Consider the following 18,120-nt stretch of genomic DNA (forward strand, 5'->3'; position numbering starts at 1 on the left):
TGATCTATTGTTTCTATTCCATTATTATTAGAAATTAGATTTTTATTGCTCATTTATATAATTAAACTTTTTATTTCTAAATTAAATTTGTTCAAGATCGCTAAACGGAACCCAACTATTAAATTTTTCGCTATAACCCTTCCATTTTACTAAAGCTTGTTTTTTCTTATAGTCTCGTCTAATAACTTTTTCTATTCTAAAAACTTCTTGTGTAGTAGGTAAAAGTTCTTGTTCATAAAATGAACCTTGAACTATTTCATCATTTAAATCTTTAATAGTGTATGTTCTGGGATTTGTATTATTAATTTTATAAATTATAAATATTTCCTCTGTCCAATTTGGTGTATATCCTTTTTCAAAATGTCTTTTAAGTTTGCTTAAACGAACTCGATCACCAATTTTAAATTTTGCTTTGCTCTTTGGTATCTTTAAATCACCATATAAATTAAAGTAAACAGTACCTTTATTTAAGTTTTTACTAGCTTCGGTTGGTGTCATTTTTATACTAGAATGTTTTGTTTTGTTATATTTATCAACCATATCCTGCAAATTATCTAAATAAGTATAAGTATTATTTGCTGTAAAATATTTCCACATTATTCTTTTTAAACTTTTATTAAATCTTTCTATTACTACAGCCTTTCCTTCATTAAATGTATGGTACATATTAATCTTATTTTTATTCAAAAATGATTCAAACTTTTTATTATAAAATTCTTTTCCTTCATCTACCCATAAATTTTGTGGAATCCTTGCAGTCTTCGGGGACTTTTGTCCCTGAATTCTATCTTCAGAAATTATTTTTTCAAATGCTTCAGTAACAGATTCTCCAGTTTTATTCTTTAATGGAATAACCCAAGCATATTTACTAAATATATCAATAACAGTTAACAAGTACTTTACTCCTTTATTATATTTTGAAAAAGCTTGCATGTCAACTAAATCAGCTGACCAAGTATCATCAGTATCATTAACAATCACTCTTCGTTTCCTAAATTTCCTTTTAATTGGTTTGTGTAATTCTTCTGCTAATTCATCGCTCCAGCGGTAGCTTGGTGCAGTGATTCCGGGGGTATACTCTACCCCCTTTTCCCGTTTTTTGACTTTTGTTTTTGTCCCAATCCAAGTGTGTATTTCGTTTTAATTATAGGTTTCACAACTAAATGTTTTGCAATCTTTTCTCCAAATGTTTTTGATTTAGTTTTATTTAAATTGGAAAGCATTTGCTTATCACATGTACCCTTTTTTACATCGCTGTCATAGCAAAAATCATGGTCCATACATACTGCATCCAGTTCGTTGACAGGAGGTCCGTTATCTAAAGGATTTCCTGGCCCACAATAATTATATCCTGGAAGTGTTAAACCTTTCTTAGGTAATAAAGGTAACATTGCTTTGTGAATATCTAAATTACCCCCTGTACTTTTAACAAACTTTGATTTCATCTTTCCACAAGATGAACAGGTAGCTTTTATCATTTTTCTCCCATTTTTTGTTATAACATAATGGGGGTTTATATTATCAGTAAATCTTCTTTCTTTCAAACAATATATTTTATTTTGTAAACTCATCTATATCATATGTATTTAAATTTAACTTTAAAACTTTTTAGTTGGTTTTTAATTGGGTTTAAAACCTGTGGATTTTAAATTGGCCGGCATTGGTCAGTCTGGACCGAGGGGTTATAGGTCAGGGGGGTCAGATTGACTTCGCACAAACAATTACTATACTACTCTTACAACATTTTGCAAATCTCTGTTTAGCCTTGATTTTTGATATTTACAAATCTTATATCGTAATGTCTCAGATAGCCGGTTAGCTCAGTCGGTAGGCCACTTACTCTGTAAGCGAGGGGTACTGGGTTCGAGCCCTGGAATGACTGCACATTTTTCTTACTCTTTCACATTGGAACAAGTCGTCTGATTGGTTCAAATAAAAATAAATTTGCGAAAACAAAAAAAGCATTATTGGAAATCCAAAATATAGAGAAGACGTAGGTCGTTCTCAGATCTTCGTTTAGAAGATCAAGTACTTAAGTCCGATTGATAATGTAAGAAATTAGCCGAGTTGCAAACAAAGACTGCACAGCGTATTGGTAAGAGCGTTTGCCGCACAGGCATGGCATGCACATAACGTGTAGGTTCGAACCCCAGATGAATTACTTTATTGTATTATTAATTATAATCCAATACATATCATATTTTATTGTCTTTAATTTAATAGTTACTGTTTGAATATAGTGAATTATTATTTCTTCATTTTTCCCCCTTCATTTTCTTTAATATTTTTTTCTTTCAAAATTCATTTCATTTCATAAAAATATCATTACAATTTACAAAAAAGGTTCATCCTCGGTTTCGCTGGCAGTGTCGGTTTCTGAGTCGTCCGTTAAATCATCAACGTTAATAACCACTGGTTCCGGAATCTCATCACGCGCAATGTCAATCGACCAGTACATCTGCTCTATCTTCTTAACATTTATTTCGTGAAGAAAGCTGGACATTACAATGTAGTTATAAAAAAGAATACGAAAAAAATCTTACCTTTTCGACCCACACCTACACCAAATACATGGTGTTTGGCGTTCACTCTAACCTACTGCGCCAACGAGACAAGTTTAGTACATCAGACTGGTTGGTGTCCTTTTATGTATAAAACATGTATTCTGTAAACTATAGACTGGAATCAGTCGTTAGAGTCATTAAATGTAAAGCACTTGGCCATAAAACCAATCCTCTTTGATAGCACTTTCTGAAAAAAATTACAATATCTCTAACCTCTGACTCTAACATGTATGAGCCTAGAGTGAAAATGGTTTTCTTGGAAAATATTAGTGTCAGTATGAAGAAAGAATAAACTTTATTACAGATAACTTGATCTCAACAGACTTTGTAAGTCTATGTAAACTATAGCACCCATTTACCTGGATTGGTTCAATATTAAAAGTACATTTACGCACGAATGCACAACGCGGTACATATTTATAGAATGTTATCTGCACGTCAATCTGTATACCTTATTTGAGACAGGTAGCTGCATTTTGACACGTATACCGGATACCGTCACATTGCTGTTTTCTATAAGTTTTCTTATAATTTGATCATATATATCTAGCTACTGTTGGGGGTAATTTTCAGCCTTTTTTTGCAAGATCAGAAATGGATATAACTTCAGTTGAGAAAAAGAGACCAGTAGAAGACGATGTCTCTGTCCACTGCGATAAGCGTTTAAAACAAGCCGAAGATTTCACAGAAAAGACATGGAAAGAGGATTTTGTTCTGATCGTTGAAAACAAAAGATTACACGTGACAAAAGCTGTTCTCGCACACGCATCTCCTGTATTTGACAGAATGTTTCAAGCAGAATTTAAGGAGAAAAACTTAGCGGAACAGGAATTACCTGAAAAGAAGGTTGAAGACGTTATTCAATTTCTGCACTGCATATACCCAAACCCTATCGATGTTAGCACAGAAAACGTTTATGGTATCCTGCCCTTGGCTGAAGAATACCAAGTGTCTTACTTGAAATCAAAGTGTGAGGCCTGCATGCTAGGAATAATCACTAAAAACATTTCTAGTGACGAACTTTACAACATGTTGGAACTAGCGAGCATGTACAACATGACTGGCCTGTTGGAAATGTGTATAGAAGTTGCTTCTGAAAAGACACACAAAGCTCTCGAAAGTGCGGAAAAAAAGAAAGCAATTTCGCCTGTAGTAAAGTGCGCGATTCTGGAGAAAATGGTTCTGAAGCTTCAACATGCAAATTTCCTAACTGTTTTACATAATTACCATAAGTGTCAACTTAAAAGAAGCGAGAAATTGCATGTAGATATTGAAGATTATGCGCAATGGGACGGAAAGTCACTGAAGTTTACTGTTGCTGTAAATAAAAAAAGGAAATGCAGATTCCGGCTCTTTGATGTTTCATTAGAACTTTGTTTAACTATAGGCAGTTCATATCATCTGCCAATATCGATAAATAAGATTGGATTAGATGGATCGGGATGCACACTCCATGTTAACGGAATAGTTCTCATAAAAAATGTGATGGAACAAAAGGAAGATTTTACCTTAACATTTGATAAAAAAATTCCTGGTTATGGAATCGGAGGGGGTCAGAATAAAGATCCTTCACATTTATCAAATGTTAAACAAGGGTACATCTACAATGGTAAATTTGACGTGGAAGTACATTTACTGGCTCAAAGATACGAATGACCTTTTAGAGTTATTTTGTGTAATCGTGTACAAAACTTGTTTATTTTAGGGCATAATATTCAGAATGCAAAACTGAGCAAGTTCTGTTTTTACATGTAGTACATGATTCGTTTGCCTACTTAATACATTAACGGAATGGATGGGTTTTCTTTATGCTTTATCTATTAATAATTATTATTTTTAAAGATCGGCAAAAATAATGACAATACTACGTATTATTAACCTATACAAATTAATCTGTAAATATATCAAAATAAATGCAAAGGTAAAACTTGTGATATTTTTATACAAGCTAACGTCACTTGGTTGTCGTAAAAACGCCTGTTTCATTATCTGACACGACAGGACGAGGTCATATGATATAGAGTTTTCGAGATATCTGTCATCTAGATTACTCTGCATTATGTATTTAATGACAGAAATGACACCAGAGATGATTTCGCATTATAATAAATTGTCAGTTACATTTGTAAACTCCGAAGTAACAAGTGAGGCACTTACTCAAGAAAACAAAATAGTATCTGGTTCCAACGAATAGTTATCTCGTGGCCATGAGAAAATATCTCGCTCCCACAAGTTGGTATCTCGTGGCCACGAGACACTTACTCAAGGGAACAAAATAGTATCTTTTTCCCATGGATAGTTATCTCGTGGCCATGAGATAATATCTCGTTACCACAAGTTAGTATCTCGTGTCCACGCGACACGTATTAAAGGGAACAAAATAGTATTTGACCATGAATAGTTATCTCGTGGCTATGAAATAATATTTCGTTCCTACAAGCTAGTATCTCGCGGGCACGCGACACTTACTCGATGGAACAAAATTTCACCTGGTTACCATGACTAATATCTTGTTCCCACAAGTTAGTGTATCGTTGCCACGAGATAACTCAGCGATATGAATGTATTTTTCTTTCGTGGCCCACGAGATACTAACTTGTGGGAACGAGATGTTTACTATCCCATGACCACAAGATAATTAACTCCATTTTCTGTAATCAATGAGGAATTTCTGGACTTGGAATTTATTTTTCCCAAGATATCTGTCTTATGTTTTTCTCTAAACAATAGCAAATATAGTTTTCATGGAGTGAAGTTGTAATGATTTACCTTTTTATCCTGAAAAGTCTGCTTTTTGTTGATCTGTTTTCACTCATATAGTTTATTGAGTGTATCGGTGCTATACACCGGGCACGTTAAAGAAATATACTGTCTATTCGCAAAGAGCTAGGCTAAGTTAGCCGGACATACCTGTATCTCTCTCTGTTCTCTCTGTCTGTTCTGGGGGCTTTATCTCACTATGTCCCTCTGCTCAGATCGCTCTGTGTCTGTATACTAGAAGAGGATGAATTTCGCGCCCTGTGTGGCTGCGTTTGCTATATGTAAAGCGCTGTTGAACGTGTTTATCATGAAAAGGGCGCTATATAAATCTGGTATAATAATAATAATAATAATAATAATTCACAACATGAAGTCTTAAGTAGATATGAAAAGGCCGTGAGATAGGGGTTAGTATCACGGAGATACAATATTTTCTGTAATAAACCGAGTTATTTAAGAACATGACATGATAATAGTGACTATTTATTTCACATGATTCATAAAAACAATAATACTTCTTCAGCTAATTTTAGTGGTGAGTTTTCAGGATATATTCATAATTCATACTCAGTTTAATTACAACGAAAAATATACTATTTTGATGCAAAATTATGTTGTTGTTTTTGTTGTTATTGTATTAGTTTATTGCAGTAGAAATTATTTTTTTTAAAAGTCAAAAATGTTGTTTTGTTTGGAATAATGGTTTTAACATTATCAGGAAGAAGTGAAGTACTTAAAGCTATAAACGAAAATACAAAAAAAAATGCGTCCAATGGTTGGTCTTGCGATCTCCAGGTAATCCATGACAACGCCATGGCTCGCAAAAGTACCACCTTTCAGAAGTTTCTGAGACGTAGAATAGTGGTACAAATTATCCAGCTTGTTCACCAGATCTTAGTCCATGCGATTTTTTCCGCTTTCTAATGTTGAAAAAGATGCTGGTTATGCGAAAATATTAATCGAATAAAGTAGTTGTGAGTTAAGTAAGACTATGCCAATGGGAGACTACTCTGCGTCGTTCACTTCTTGGATTTCTTGACTAGATGTGTGTGGAAGTAAAGGGCGAATAATTTTATGAGATAAAACAAGTTTGAAGTTTGTACACAGACTGTGTACCATATTCCAGCACGATTGTCATTATTTCTAGAATGACCGTCGTAGCGAAAAACGACAAAAACATTGTATCATTAGCAAACTTTTTAAAATACATATAATTATATCATTTAATATACGTTATAAAACCATACTTTTCAAAGAGGGTGATGGTGTATACGGATGTCATTTACCTGTCATGTAATTGTCTCCTCTCAATACTTATGCACGCGTAATTCAAAAGTGAATCTAAGAAAGCTTTAAAAAACAAACAACACCCCCATTTCATTGACATTTTACGCTATTTCTATCTGCATTCTATAGTAAGGATACAAATGAAGCGAAATTCTTATAAACTTGAAGCCACATTCGAAGAATGCAGCTGCTGATATAACACTTAAAGCAACAATACAAATGAAACAATGTTTCACATTATATACATTGTGAATCAAGAGTTGAAATCGGGAATTTCAAAACTTGTTTGTCGTCTCGATATTCCTGCTCGTTTAAAAATTAAGTAGTTTGTGCTATAAGCCATTTTCCTTTGTTCCTAGAACGTCCAATTATATATTTACGGCAATGTTATAGCAAGAGAACGAACTGTCTACACGACGACGGTTTATGTTGTGTTGTTTCTACGGAAGCGTGATATTGCCAAAGTCGTTATTACGTTTAAATACGTTACATGCTTCCAAAGTATATGACCTTTGTAGTGGTGTCTTATGCTAAGAACAGAACGGAAGAAAACGTATGTCTCATTTTGACGTAGAAAACGTAGTACATCACCAAGATCAAAACGAGACTGCATTTGGTCATTTTGGCGGCTTATGAACATTTTAGATTAATAAACTGTATCCTAAATTATTAAAATATATTTATATAACACTGTCCCGGATTTTATTTAATTTTATCTGTAATCTGAGGTCATTTCAAGCTTACTTTTCAATTCAAGCTTAGCTTTTTAAAAAGCTAGAATGCGGCTTGCGTGTTCTTTGTGTGAGATGAAAGACCGAAACAGAAACCACTTGTTCCATTCCGCGTCATTGAACACCTTTCTTCATTTTTGTGCCCCCGCTCCTCCCTAATGTTTCGTGGGGGGAGATGGGGGGGGGGGGGGGGGGGGGGGGGGGGTGGCGGTGGAGGGCTGGCACTTAAAATTTGCAAAAATCGTGCTTATCTCAATTTGACCTCGATTCATCAAACCTCACAGGATTGTTAATCAGCACGTGAAGTTGCGCGCCTTGACTTGTAATGCAGATCTCACACAACCAGACCAGAGAAATGGCCCTTGGCTTAGTCAAAATACTTAAAAAGAGCATATGTTTGTGTCGCTCAGCCAAACGTTATGGCTCTTGACTTAGTAAAAATTTGTAAAATAGGGCATGGAAGGTACACAGTGGTATTTCACCCCGACGAGAGCTCCCTGGTACGGCGGGTGGTGGGAGCACTTAATAGGAATTACCAAAAATGCTCTAAAGAACCTTCTAGGCTGCATATTTCATGATTACGTTAGAGGAATGCCAGACGACAACTACCTAAGTAGAAGCGATACTCAGTGATCGACCAATTACCTATGTATCATCCGATGTCTCGGACCCTGTACATTTGACTCCATCGCACCTGTTATATGGTCGGCAAGTGACGTACCTTCCATCATAGAACGTTCCAGTTGAAACGTTATCAGATCCAACGGCTGGCAGTCGTTCCAGGCTTACCAAAAGAACCAGGGTAAAGAAACAACTAACTGATCATTTCCGGGAACGAACGTTGGCGATATGAATACTTGACGACCTTACGTGACGGGAAACAACCAACAGAGGATTTCACCTGGTGACGTTGTTCAAATCCATGATGATACACCACGTAGCTAGGTGTTATCCAGAAACTCGTTTACGACTTTTTCTTATTCGTAAGTCAGCGGAATGACGTTTAACATGAAGCGTTCTGCACCTCAAGCGTGGATTATGAACATAATTTGTGAAGGGTAAGTGACTCAAAATCAGCAACCTTGACCACTCGGCTAGGGTGGCCTCATAATGCAAATTTAACCATTTTGCATTAAATACTCTGTGAATAATGTGTCGATGATGTCTAAATAAAGAATTAACGTGTCTGATTTCACATTATTACATGTAAAAGCTTGTCAAAAATGTGTATGTATGGGCAGTGTAATCCTGCAAGTAAAGGCTACTTTTCGTTTTCTATAGCGAATGGTCTTTATACACAGGAGTATAGAAATAAGAAAATCAGTCGTCACTCATCCATCGAGAACACTTAGAAAATGTCATTGAAACCGAGCGAAATCGTAAATGTTGCATAAAAGATATGCTTCAGTGTAACTTTGCACGAGATGTCATTTCAAAGGTCAGTAACAGGTGTTAGGCTATCATTGAATTTTTCCAAACGCAGAACCAACCTTAGTTTTATTCATTTTAAGGTATAAAGAGACTAAAGCATTCCATTGATCAACAATTTATTTTATAAACAATCATCAACAAATGTAATCAAACAACTAGAACAACAACATATCTTGTGACGAGAAACTTGTAGAAAACAGGAATGTTTACCATTGTAAAACAAACAAAAAATTAATGTCCGAGGACCGAACACCGAACACGTAAGAAACATTTAAAGCCTCTCGATGTATTTTCATATAATAGATACCAGTCCCCGCTGTTTTAAACATATTTCCACGATCATTCATGATGTATCCCAATGCGATATAACTATGTTTACAGAAATAAATATAACGCTTCAGAGTTTGACAATATTCCTCCGACCAACAATCATGACATAGTTAAATACAGATATCAGTCTACATTCTTATTACTTAATTAATAATATTACACACAAGCCCAAAGTGTAGAAAGTTATACTTTGTTTTGTTTGGAAGATCATACTGTCGAACTAAAAAAAATAAAACAAACAAATGCTGTGCCTGCACATTTCAAAAATTAGACTGATACAATGAAATGATTTAAGAAACTCTAAACGAAACATAACAAAAGAGAGCATGAGCTCTTCACAAACTGGTATGACGGTTAAATTCGATTTAAGATTTAGATTTTATTGGTAACACTCAGTTTGTACACTGATACAAATACAAGAGCAATTATTATATATAAATAATTAATTCTATCATAGTCATCGATGATAAATGGCGACAACAAGATATTAAATACACTAAAAACTTGATAAGTAACAATTTCAGATTTTGATTGACAGTACCAGAGTTTACAGAAATTGATCTGTTCGTAGAGGTCGCTGATTACTTTAATTTTCCGTCGCGTGCTACGAAGTTTAATCGTTGGAAAAAAATCTTATTTTTTGTCATTTTGTATCTAAAGTGAGTGTGGTATATCTATGACTGTTTCGTATACCAAATAAGCCGGAGTTGCACATTACAGGGGATAGTATAAAGTATGCGGCATTCATTTAATGTAAAAGTACATAGAGTTTAACAGGTTTTAATGAATTTCTTGATAACTTACATCTCTCATACTTAAGAAACAAAGCCTCAATACTTTTTTGGTATTAGTCGAATAAAACAGATAAAAGAACTCCACGTTTTATTCATGTATTCAACTAGTTTAATAAAGTCAATACGAAATATGACACTCGTACATTATCCTCTAAGTAAATGCGCAAAGCATTATACTTTATACAAAAGACGTTACGTTCTCAGTTATAATAAACCCGGAAATCTCAATACCACGTAGAACTGTTCACAAAATAAAGTCTTATTTCAAGTTAATAAAAGAAATCAACGTCCACATAAATCATTCAAAATAAATCAGTTAGAGGAATATGACTATTATATATATCTTTGCATTGATATTTGCATTGTCTTATGAACAGAATGTTAAATAAACTGAGTATACAAAAACTGAAGTAATAAAAAAGAAATAAATATCAAATGATAATGTTTGTGCTAAATGTGAAAAATAAGACTAAGTGTACACAAAGAAGGACGTTTACATAGAAACCGCCCGAAACTTTGTATCTTAGTGAGTAAAAATGATACTGTACAAAACGCCATTCTTTTCTCATATTTATAAAACTGCTGTATATTTTTCTAACTCTGCGCTGATTGCAGTCGCGCTTGTTTAGTACGTCATCCCTCCATGTAAGAGGGGTTGCCGTTGTGATATTATAGTTTCTACAGCCGCACGTTGGTGGAAGATTCTACCCTTTTAGAGTCAAGTTAGTTTGTAACTTGTACAAAAAAGCAATATTTGACAAATCAAAATATATAAAAACGAAACTGTACATGTAAGAATTAAATAGTAATTTGAGGATACAAATACAGTTGGTGTGATTATAGTACGTGCGGATGATTTATGCTTTCAATATCAAATTACAAATAAAACATAGCAAATCTACTCGTCTCCTTATGGAATACTACATAATCACGATTTACTTTTTGAATAAATAAACAACTTTAAAAAGCACGAAATTTTCGATATGGTCCCACTTTAATAACAGAAACAGCTCTACCTTCTAGAATATCTTTGACATTTCTGATACCTGCAGATATATGTCGTCTGCTCCCTGTACCTGTAACATTTCTCTACAGCCAGCTATAAACAACGCCACATTTGTTTGTTGCAAACACAAAGCTGAATCAAAAGTAAAATTAGGACTACATTTCATGAGGCTTTTGGGGTACAAATCTCATTCCTATAAAGAATAAAATCAAGTATATGATACACGAAGAACCCATCACAACGCATGCCTCCCACACAGAATTTCCTTGTAGTGAATAACTTTCTAGCGCCATAGTTCCGTTTTTGATACATGAGCCCGGGATTGCGTCAGCACAGCTAAAGTCCAGGCTTTGAATTTGTACTTTACACAATGCCTGAAAGCCCCACTTAAGATAGGACACTGAAGACACCCATTTCAAACCTGAAAATGAAAATGAAATGAAAAGAGGATACAAGTAGATTGGAAAAGTCCTTTCATACTTATACATGTAGCTAGGTAACAACTTGCGACCCTGACACAGTTGTTTTCTTGCTATTTACAGGTGTCTAACAAACAAAATAGTCACAGCATCTCATAAGAAAATATGCATCAGTGATTATAAAACAGGTCTACTTGTGACAGTATACAGATGAATATATTTCCGAATCGTTTGTATCACTCGTAAGTCTTCAGTTCAATTTGTGGTCCTATAGGTTGTTTTGATTCTGATTATAGAGTTTAGAACTGAAATTAGATCAACTATGATTCAAGAATTTATTTGCATAGTGAATGTAAATAAACTTTTCAATTTTAAAGTATGTTTTATTTCTTATTATACATTTTTTAATGATATTTGTCCTTGTTTTTATAGACACAGAGATAATTTCACAAACAGGCAGTCTGATTCAAAATCATATGTTGATAGATACAGATTTGATAGCGAAATTGTAGAACAACAAGCTCACTGTAACTTTTCTCAAATTAACTTACCATCGAATATATTATCCAGATTGATAAAGAACCCTGCTGACATAATGTACATGGAGAAAAAAGTTTGTGCAAAGAAACATCCTAACTGGAATGTAGGCATAACTGCAGCGGAAAACATAGCCAGAGTTCTACTACAGTATACAAGCAGGAACAATATAGCGAACACTGTTAGAAAGTCTTCCACATTCAACTTGAGCCCCGCTATAAAGTACACCGGTACCGCATAAACCGCCACAAAGAACGTATGAAATGGTAACTCACTAAATATCTGAAATAAATACATGTATCGTATAAACTTCTGACCACAACGTATATGTAATATAACTAAATTATATTCTGGAAGATCTGAAAGAGATATTGAATTAAAAACATGGACAATAGTTCACTATATATTGAATATACCTTCAAAATCATTTGGAACACCACTCACTTAATTTTCATACGACTCAAGTGATGGTTCTTTGAAAGTGATTCAAATTACTTTCAAGCTTTCTTATCGTAAGGCTTAACTACACTAGCCTGTAATCGACTTACAAACGGTTAGTTTAAACAGTATTTATTTCAATCAATCAATCAAGTAGACATAATATAAACATCCTTGTAACAAATACAGTTAGGATTAGGAAAAAAGTTACAAGATAACTTATATGAATCCATTTCCTAATACATACAAATAAATTTTTGTTATGACAAGTTGCAACAAGATTAGTACTGTTAAATGATTAACGTCGTAGAAAAGTGAACTTGGAAGAAAATTGAAGTAGAAACTGGTAAAAACTGAGTATTTCTCAACCTAATGTAGATGGATGAAAAACAAATACGAAAATAGAAGAAAGTATTGTAAAAATATATATATATTCAGCTACTCGGGGACCCCCACTCATCAACCGTTGTGACTCGGATCAAAACGACCTGTCGCTGCTATGAATTGCTGAGCTTTGATTATGACATGCTTATTTTGTTCAAAAGACAGATGCTCGTTGCCGAACAGAAGGTTGTCAATCGTAGCGTGACAAGGGAGGTTAGTCAAAAGATTTTGCCTTTGCTGGGTGTAGTTGGGACAGGATAAATAGAAGAGACTAACTGTTTCGACTGGGACACAACTACACAATGGAGAGTCAATTAGTGAACGCCGATGGAGATCGAAGTTTAATGAACTACAACCCAGTCTTAGGCGAGTACGAAGCATCTGGAGCTTGCGATGACCAATTTTAAACAGAGCGTTGGGTTTTAGATTGCTTCTATCATTTAAACCATTTTTGAAAGAATGGATGGTCGTTTGGTCTGTAATAGAAGCTGGTAAACTGTTCCATTCCCGTATAGCAGAGGGTAAGAAGGATGTTCTATAGAACTCTGTTCTACATTGTATCAACGGTAACCTTTGAGAGTGTCTAAATTCAAACCTATGATAAACTCTGGGAGGAATCAAATTGCATAAGTAGCTCGGTACTAGTTCATTTTTCATTTTAAATAAAAGGGAACGTTTATGTTTTCTACGTCTCTTAACTAAGGGCTCAATACTGGATTCGTTGTAAAGTTTATCTAAGTTACAATAGTTAGTTGCTCCAGTTATTATTCTTAATGCTTCAATTTGAAGAGACTCTAATTCTGATTTGAAGTAGTCGGAACAGTTGTCCCAGACGACATCGCCGTATTCAAGTAGAGGACGAATAAACGAGACATATAGTGGTTCAAGATTCTGTCTAGTTAAAAGCTATTTAAAGGAACGTAGAAGTGCAAGCCGTTGCCAGGCTTTATTGACTGTGTTTGTGATATGTGCATTCCACCTGCAGTCTTCCGACAATGTTAGGCCTAGATGTTTGTGTGTACTTACAGGATTTAACAAGACATTATCAAAATATAGGTCAGGATGTACAGGTTTTGTCGTTTTTCTAGAGAAGGTGAGAGTCTCAGTTTTGGAAGGATTAAAAGTGACCAGCCAAACGGTTAATTCTTCACTTACAGAATCAGATTGTACATAGTATTTCCGAAAGACGAAGAAACATGACGTAAATAAATGTAAAATTACTCCTCCAAGAACCACCCACCGAGATCGACCGACACTGTTTAATTGAACAAACAAAACCATTTGTTTTATCAATTGAAAATAATCCTCCAGACCATACCTTTGCAAAGTAGTACGGCGTCACTCCGTAAAGCCTGTCTTCGAGTTCGAAGTATAGAAATGATCTCTCTTTGTGATCTATAAATAAAGGAATTACAATCATTATAGAGTATAATCCATGAAGAAATAAATGAATTTCAAGTCTTGAAGTAATGTCCATTTGCAAAGTGCTGAATTGATATTTATGATGTTACAATAAAGGGGAACAACCAAGCCAGTCTGACATATCTGAAAAAGTACTGTGATGAAAATGTAAAAAGTCGTAAAACAGCATCTCACTGTCAGCTCATAAACTTGTGCAAAAAAAAATTAAAAACTAGAATCAGCTAGAAAAATTAATCCACGTTTCTCTGAGAATTTGGCAGTGGTTAACAGATGTAAGAACATTTTACTGATCGTTTATTTCACTTAATTACTACACAGCTGGTTATAAAACTGAGAATCAAAAGAAATTTGACAGTTATGATTATCTCCAGAGGTAGCATATCAATTTGGAGATTATGTTGTAAAATTTTACATTCACTTATAGTTTATAATACGGCATTAATCAAAAATAAATTTCAAATATTTTAGATTCGTTTATTAGACAGACAGAATGTTAAATTACATTAAACGTTTGAGAAAATGCAAAATTCTCTAGAAACAGAGCAAAGAATTATTATTTTTAAAATGTGTTGATTGATATGGTGCGGCAGTGTGTGCTGATTAAACAAGAGACTGTCTTAACTGAATGGCAAATAATTTCGACTGTTATTTTACATCTCTAGCGGAGCAGGATTTACCTGTGTAAATGTTTAAGCAGAACATTCTAAACTTCAATGATATAGTGCACAAATTGTTACAATCGGAGATGTACAAAAATGTAACTGACATTTTATAACTTTATTAAATGATTAATCAATAAATGTTACAAGATCACTGGGAAGCACTGTATGAAACCACGCAAACTAATAGCAGATGCTATGAAACAAGACAAACAGCAAAATTATATGTGTTGTTTGTCATAATATGATATGAATTAAACTATGTTTAATCACATTTTATAACAAGATGTGAAAGGATGAAACCTTTTTTTACTGCACATAATAGATCCTAACTGTAAAACTCACATAGTCCTATGAGATCTAATACGACCATGTATGGATATAAGGCACCAATAATATACATCATTCCGAATCTATCCCTCACTGATGATTGGTCATGACCGAGATTGAAATAAACAAACCCAACAACCACTGACATAGCAACAGCTTGGATAAACTGGGTTGCTAGGTAACCATAATCTTCAACAATATTTCTTGTCGATCGTCTGAAAAAAGTAAGATAATTAAATTCAATAGCTTAAAAATAGGCACGTACAAATGTAAATACATGTTTAGGTCAGTAGAGGTCACAGCTTAGGCCGTGATGTCTCAATGTTCAATATAATTTTTGTCAATAAACGTTTTAGATTTTTAACCCAACAGGTAATTGTACTGAAATTTATTGAATACAAAAACTGATCTTCATTGATCTACACTTGGTGCTTTGAACTGCGGAAAAGTTCAGTTCGTTATAATAACTTTCCATTTTAATTATACTGAGCAACACTGTTTCCCATATTTATTGTCCGTGTTCAAAAACTACAAAACTTTTCATTGCCATCCGCTGGAAGCATCTCTTTTAATACCTATATTATCACTATCTATAAAATAGCATTTTCTACTGCCCTGTACTTAACTTTAAATCGCCTATAATATCATTTTACGTATATTGTTATTTACAAAGTCCAAGCATGATCAAACTCTTTTCCGAAATAACGTTAACATCCCCTTTTATACTTTTTCACATCTACTAGTTTTATATAAATGTACACTTAGCAAATTTTCTTACTCTTCACTTTTCTCTTACAAATACTGGCCAAAGCCATTTAAAAACGCACACAATGTTTGATGATTATTTTAAAAGTATCCTAATTAAACATAAAACGATAACAATCGAACGTAAATTCTTTAGGTCCTAAAAGTAACAGTATGATAACCTGAAAATGGAAAGTCACAGCAGTATAACTAGAGTGTGTGGAAATGATGTGATTCAAAATCTTATATACTCATTCCTCAACTATGTTAAGTTGCAATAAACTGTCCATTAATATTTTCATACAGAATTGTAAATTTCATGTCAGATATATGCCGTCACTAATGATACCACGTTAATTCATGTCAAAAGATTAGAAACGAAATTATAGCATTAAAAACGATTTTAAGATTGACATGTTTCAATATTGCTTAGGAACAGAAACAAAGTTAATCACTTTACAATCTCATATGAATTTGAAATCAAACGATAATTAGCTTAGAATTGAGAAATGTGTACTTTCTTTCGCTGATTCATATTACGCCCCTAAAGTCGCGGAATATCTCCCCTTCAGCACTCCCCAATATTTGCTCTAATATTACCTCCTGTGAAAATAAGGACGTCTTCTAGCACTTTCGAGGTGTAAGGATCACCACATAAATGTACAATCCTGCAGCAACATAGTGCTCAGCACCAAGCTACATTCATTTTGTGACTTTTTATTTTAGGGTAACCTCATTGTTACTGTGAAAGTTCAATGAATTTACATTTGATCTCGTTGTAACGTTTCATTTAAATGTGACTATCATTTACTAATGTTTCCCATTTTCGCAGAAATATGTCAATATTTGACAGAGATACAAACAACAACAAGTATGCAGATAGAAAAATTATGAAGCGTGTAACATACGATCTATCAACCCTGTTTTATCAACCTTCAAAGTTGCCACATATCATCAGGGTTCAGAAACCTTCGCCAGAAATATCAAATTTACACTACCTATAGAGAATCCAGAACTGTCTCAGTGGTCCTGGTTGATGTTCTAGATTTCTGAACATTGCTAAGACTGGCCATTGTTCTTTGTTTTTCTCTTCCTTGTCTTTGCTGCTGGAGCCGCTTCCACTCAACTCTTTCTGACTGTCCTTGTAAGCTTGCACTAGTGTAGCAACCATCGCTGTACTACTTCTTTCAGTCTCCTCTGACGTGGGATCGATTGTTGCGAGGTCAACTGGTCAGATTATGAAAGATAACATTATAATGGTAAAAGGATATTTTCTGAATTTCGGTAAAAAGTATCAAAGATAAACTAGAATCCGTTCTAGAAATGTTCCAAGTTAGTTGACAAAATAAGATGGCTGCTTACTCTCCGTTATTTCTATCTCAAAAATCTAATTCTAATCGCACTAATGGAACAAATGCTAAAATAAATTTATTTGTGGGATAAAACTTCATCATTTCTATATGCACTGTATTCATTATGAAACAAAACAAAATCCCGATTTATCTCATCACATAGTTTCATATTTGGAAATTACTCAAATACTTTTACTGTCAAATTATGCTTATCTCTCTTTTGTTTAGCTTGTAAAGGATCTCATTAAATGTATGTTATTCTGTATGTTTCTACAATATTTTGCCATAGGTTAAACATGTTACCATAGAAATCACATGGGTTTGTGAACTCTGGACATGGATGACCCAGATTACTGAAGTAATTGACCATATTTGATGCCTGGCCATAGAACGCCATCTCGCCCTTCGACAGAACCAGTACCATGTCGAACAGTTCAAATATATCAGACCTGGAAGTTTAATAATAATGTAGACTGAAATGTATTAACATAGCTGTCATTTCAAAATTAAAAAGCTACTAAAGTTAATCCGTTTCAAATAACGTTCAGAGAAATTTTGTTACATTTTTGGGTGGGTGGGGGGTGGGGATTATATGCGAAGCTGCAAAACATGTGACAAACCAAGAATCTGGCCATCAAAGTGATATTTTCTTACATTAGCCCAGGTATATATGAGTAACATTATAACAGATAAATGAAATATGACACTTTCCAGGTGTAATGAAAACCTTCCAAAGGTCAGATTAGTAGATAAGAAAAAATCACGAAAAATACGCCTCAAAGTAGAAATGATATATCTTTTTTTTAAGTAAGCAAGTCAACAGAATATAAGACATCTGTTCAAAAGATTTTACTTTTTCGTCCACTATCCCACTTGTTTTCCCTTTAAATGCGCATTAAGTATTTTATTCCATATGCAAATTTATCTAACCA

At 34.0% G+C, this 18,120-nt stretch overlaps 2 protein-coding genes across 4 annotated transcripts in view; one reads left to right on the forward strand and one right to left on the reverse strand.

The window, feature by feature from the left end:
• The first annotated feature begins 3,067 nt into the window (after positions 1-3,067).
• LOC123525114 (uncharacterized) lies at positions 3,068-4,497 on the forward strand. The gene has a single exon (XM_045303867.2). It carries the CDS (start codon positions 3,159-3,161, stop codon positions 4,218-4,220), a length of 1,062 nt encoding a protein of 353 aa, XP_045159802.2. The 5' UTR covers positions 3,068-3,158; the 3' UTR covers positions 4,221-4,497.
• Positions 4,498-8,872: 4,375 nt separating this feature from the next.
• LOC123525147 (ATP-binding cassette sub-family G member 8-like) overlaps positions 8,873-18,120 on the reverse strand; it is a 49,348-nt gene continuing 40,100 nt past the window's right edge. For all 3 annotated transcript variants that reach the window (XM_045303956.2, XM_053521023.1, XM_053521025.1), the window contains 6 exons: positions 17,492-17,637; positions 16,835-17,063; positions 15,108-15,307; positions 14,000-14,076; positions 11,874-12,141; positions 8,873-11,324 (listed from right to left, as the gene is read on the reverse strand). In XM_045303956.2, coding sequence (XP_045159891.2) covers positions 11,059-11,324; positions 11,874-12,141; positions 14,000-14,076; positions 15,108-15,307; positions 16,835-17,063; positions 17,492-17,637 — 1,186 coding nt within the window. In that variant the 3' untranslated portion in view covers positions 8,873-11,058. The remainder of the gene's footprint in view (positions 11,325-11,873; positions 12,142-13,999; positions 14,077-15,107; positions 15,308-16,834; positions 17,064-17,491; positions 17,638-18,120) is intronic.

This window comes from Mercenaria mercenaria, chromosome 1 (genome assembly GCF_021730395.1).
Source record: "Mercenaria mercenaria strain notata chromosome 1, MADL_Memer_1, whole genome shotgun sequence".
Lineage (NCBI taxonomy): Eukaryota > Metazoa > Mollusca > Bivalvia > Venerida > Veneridae > Mercenaria > Mercenaria mercenaria.

Coding starts and splice junctions, on each gene's coding strand:
- LOC123525114 (XM_045303867.2), top strand. CDS start 3,159: ATGGATATAACTTCAGTTGAGAAAAAGAGACCAGTAGAAGACGATGTC.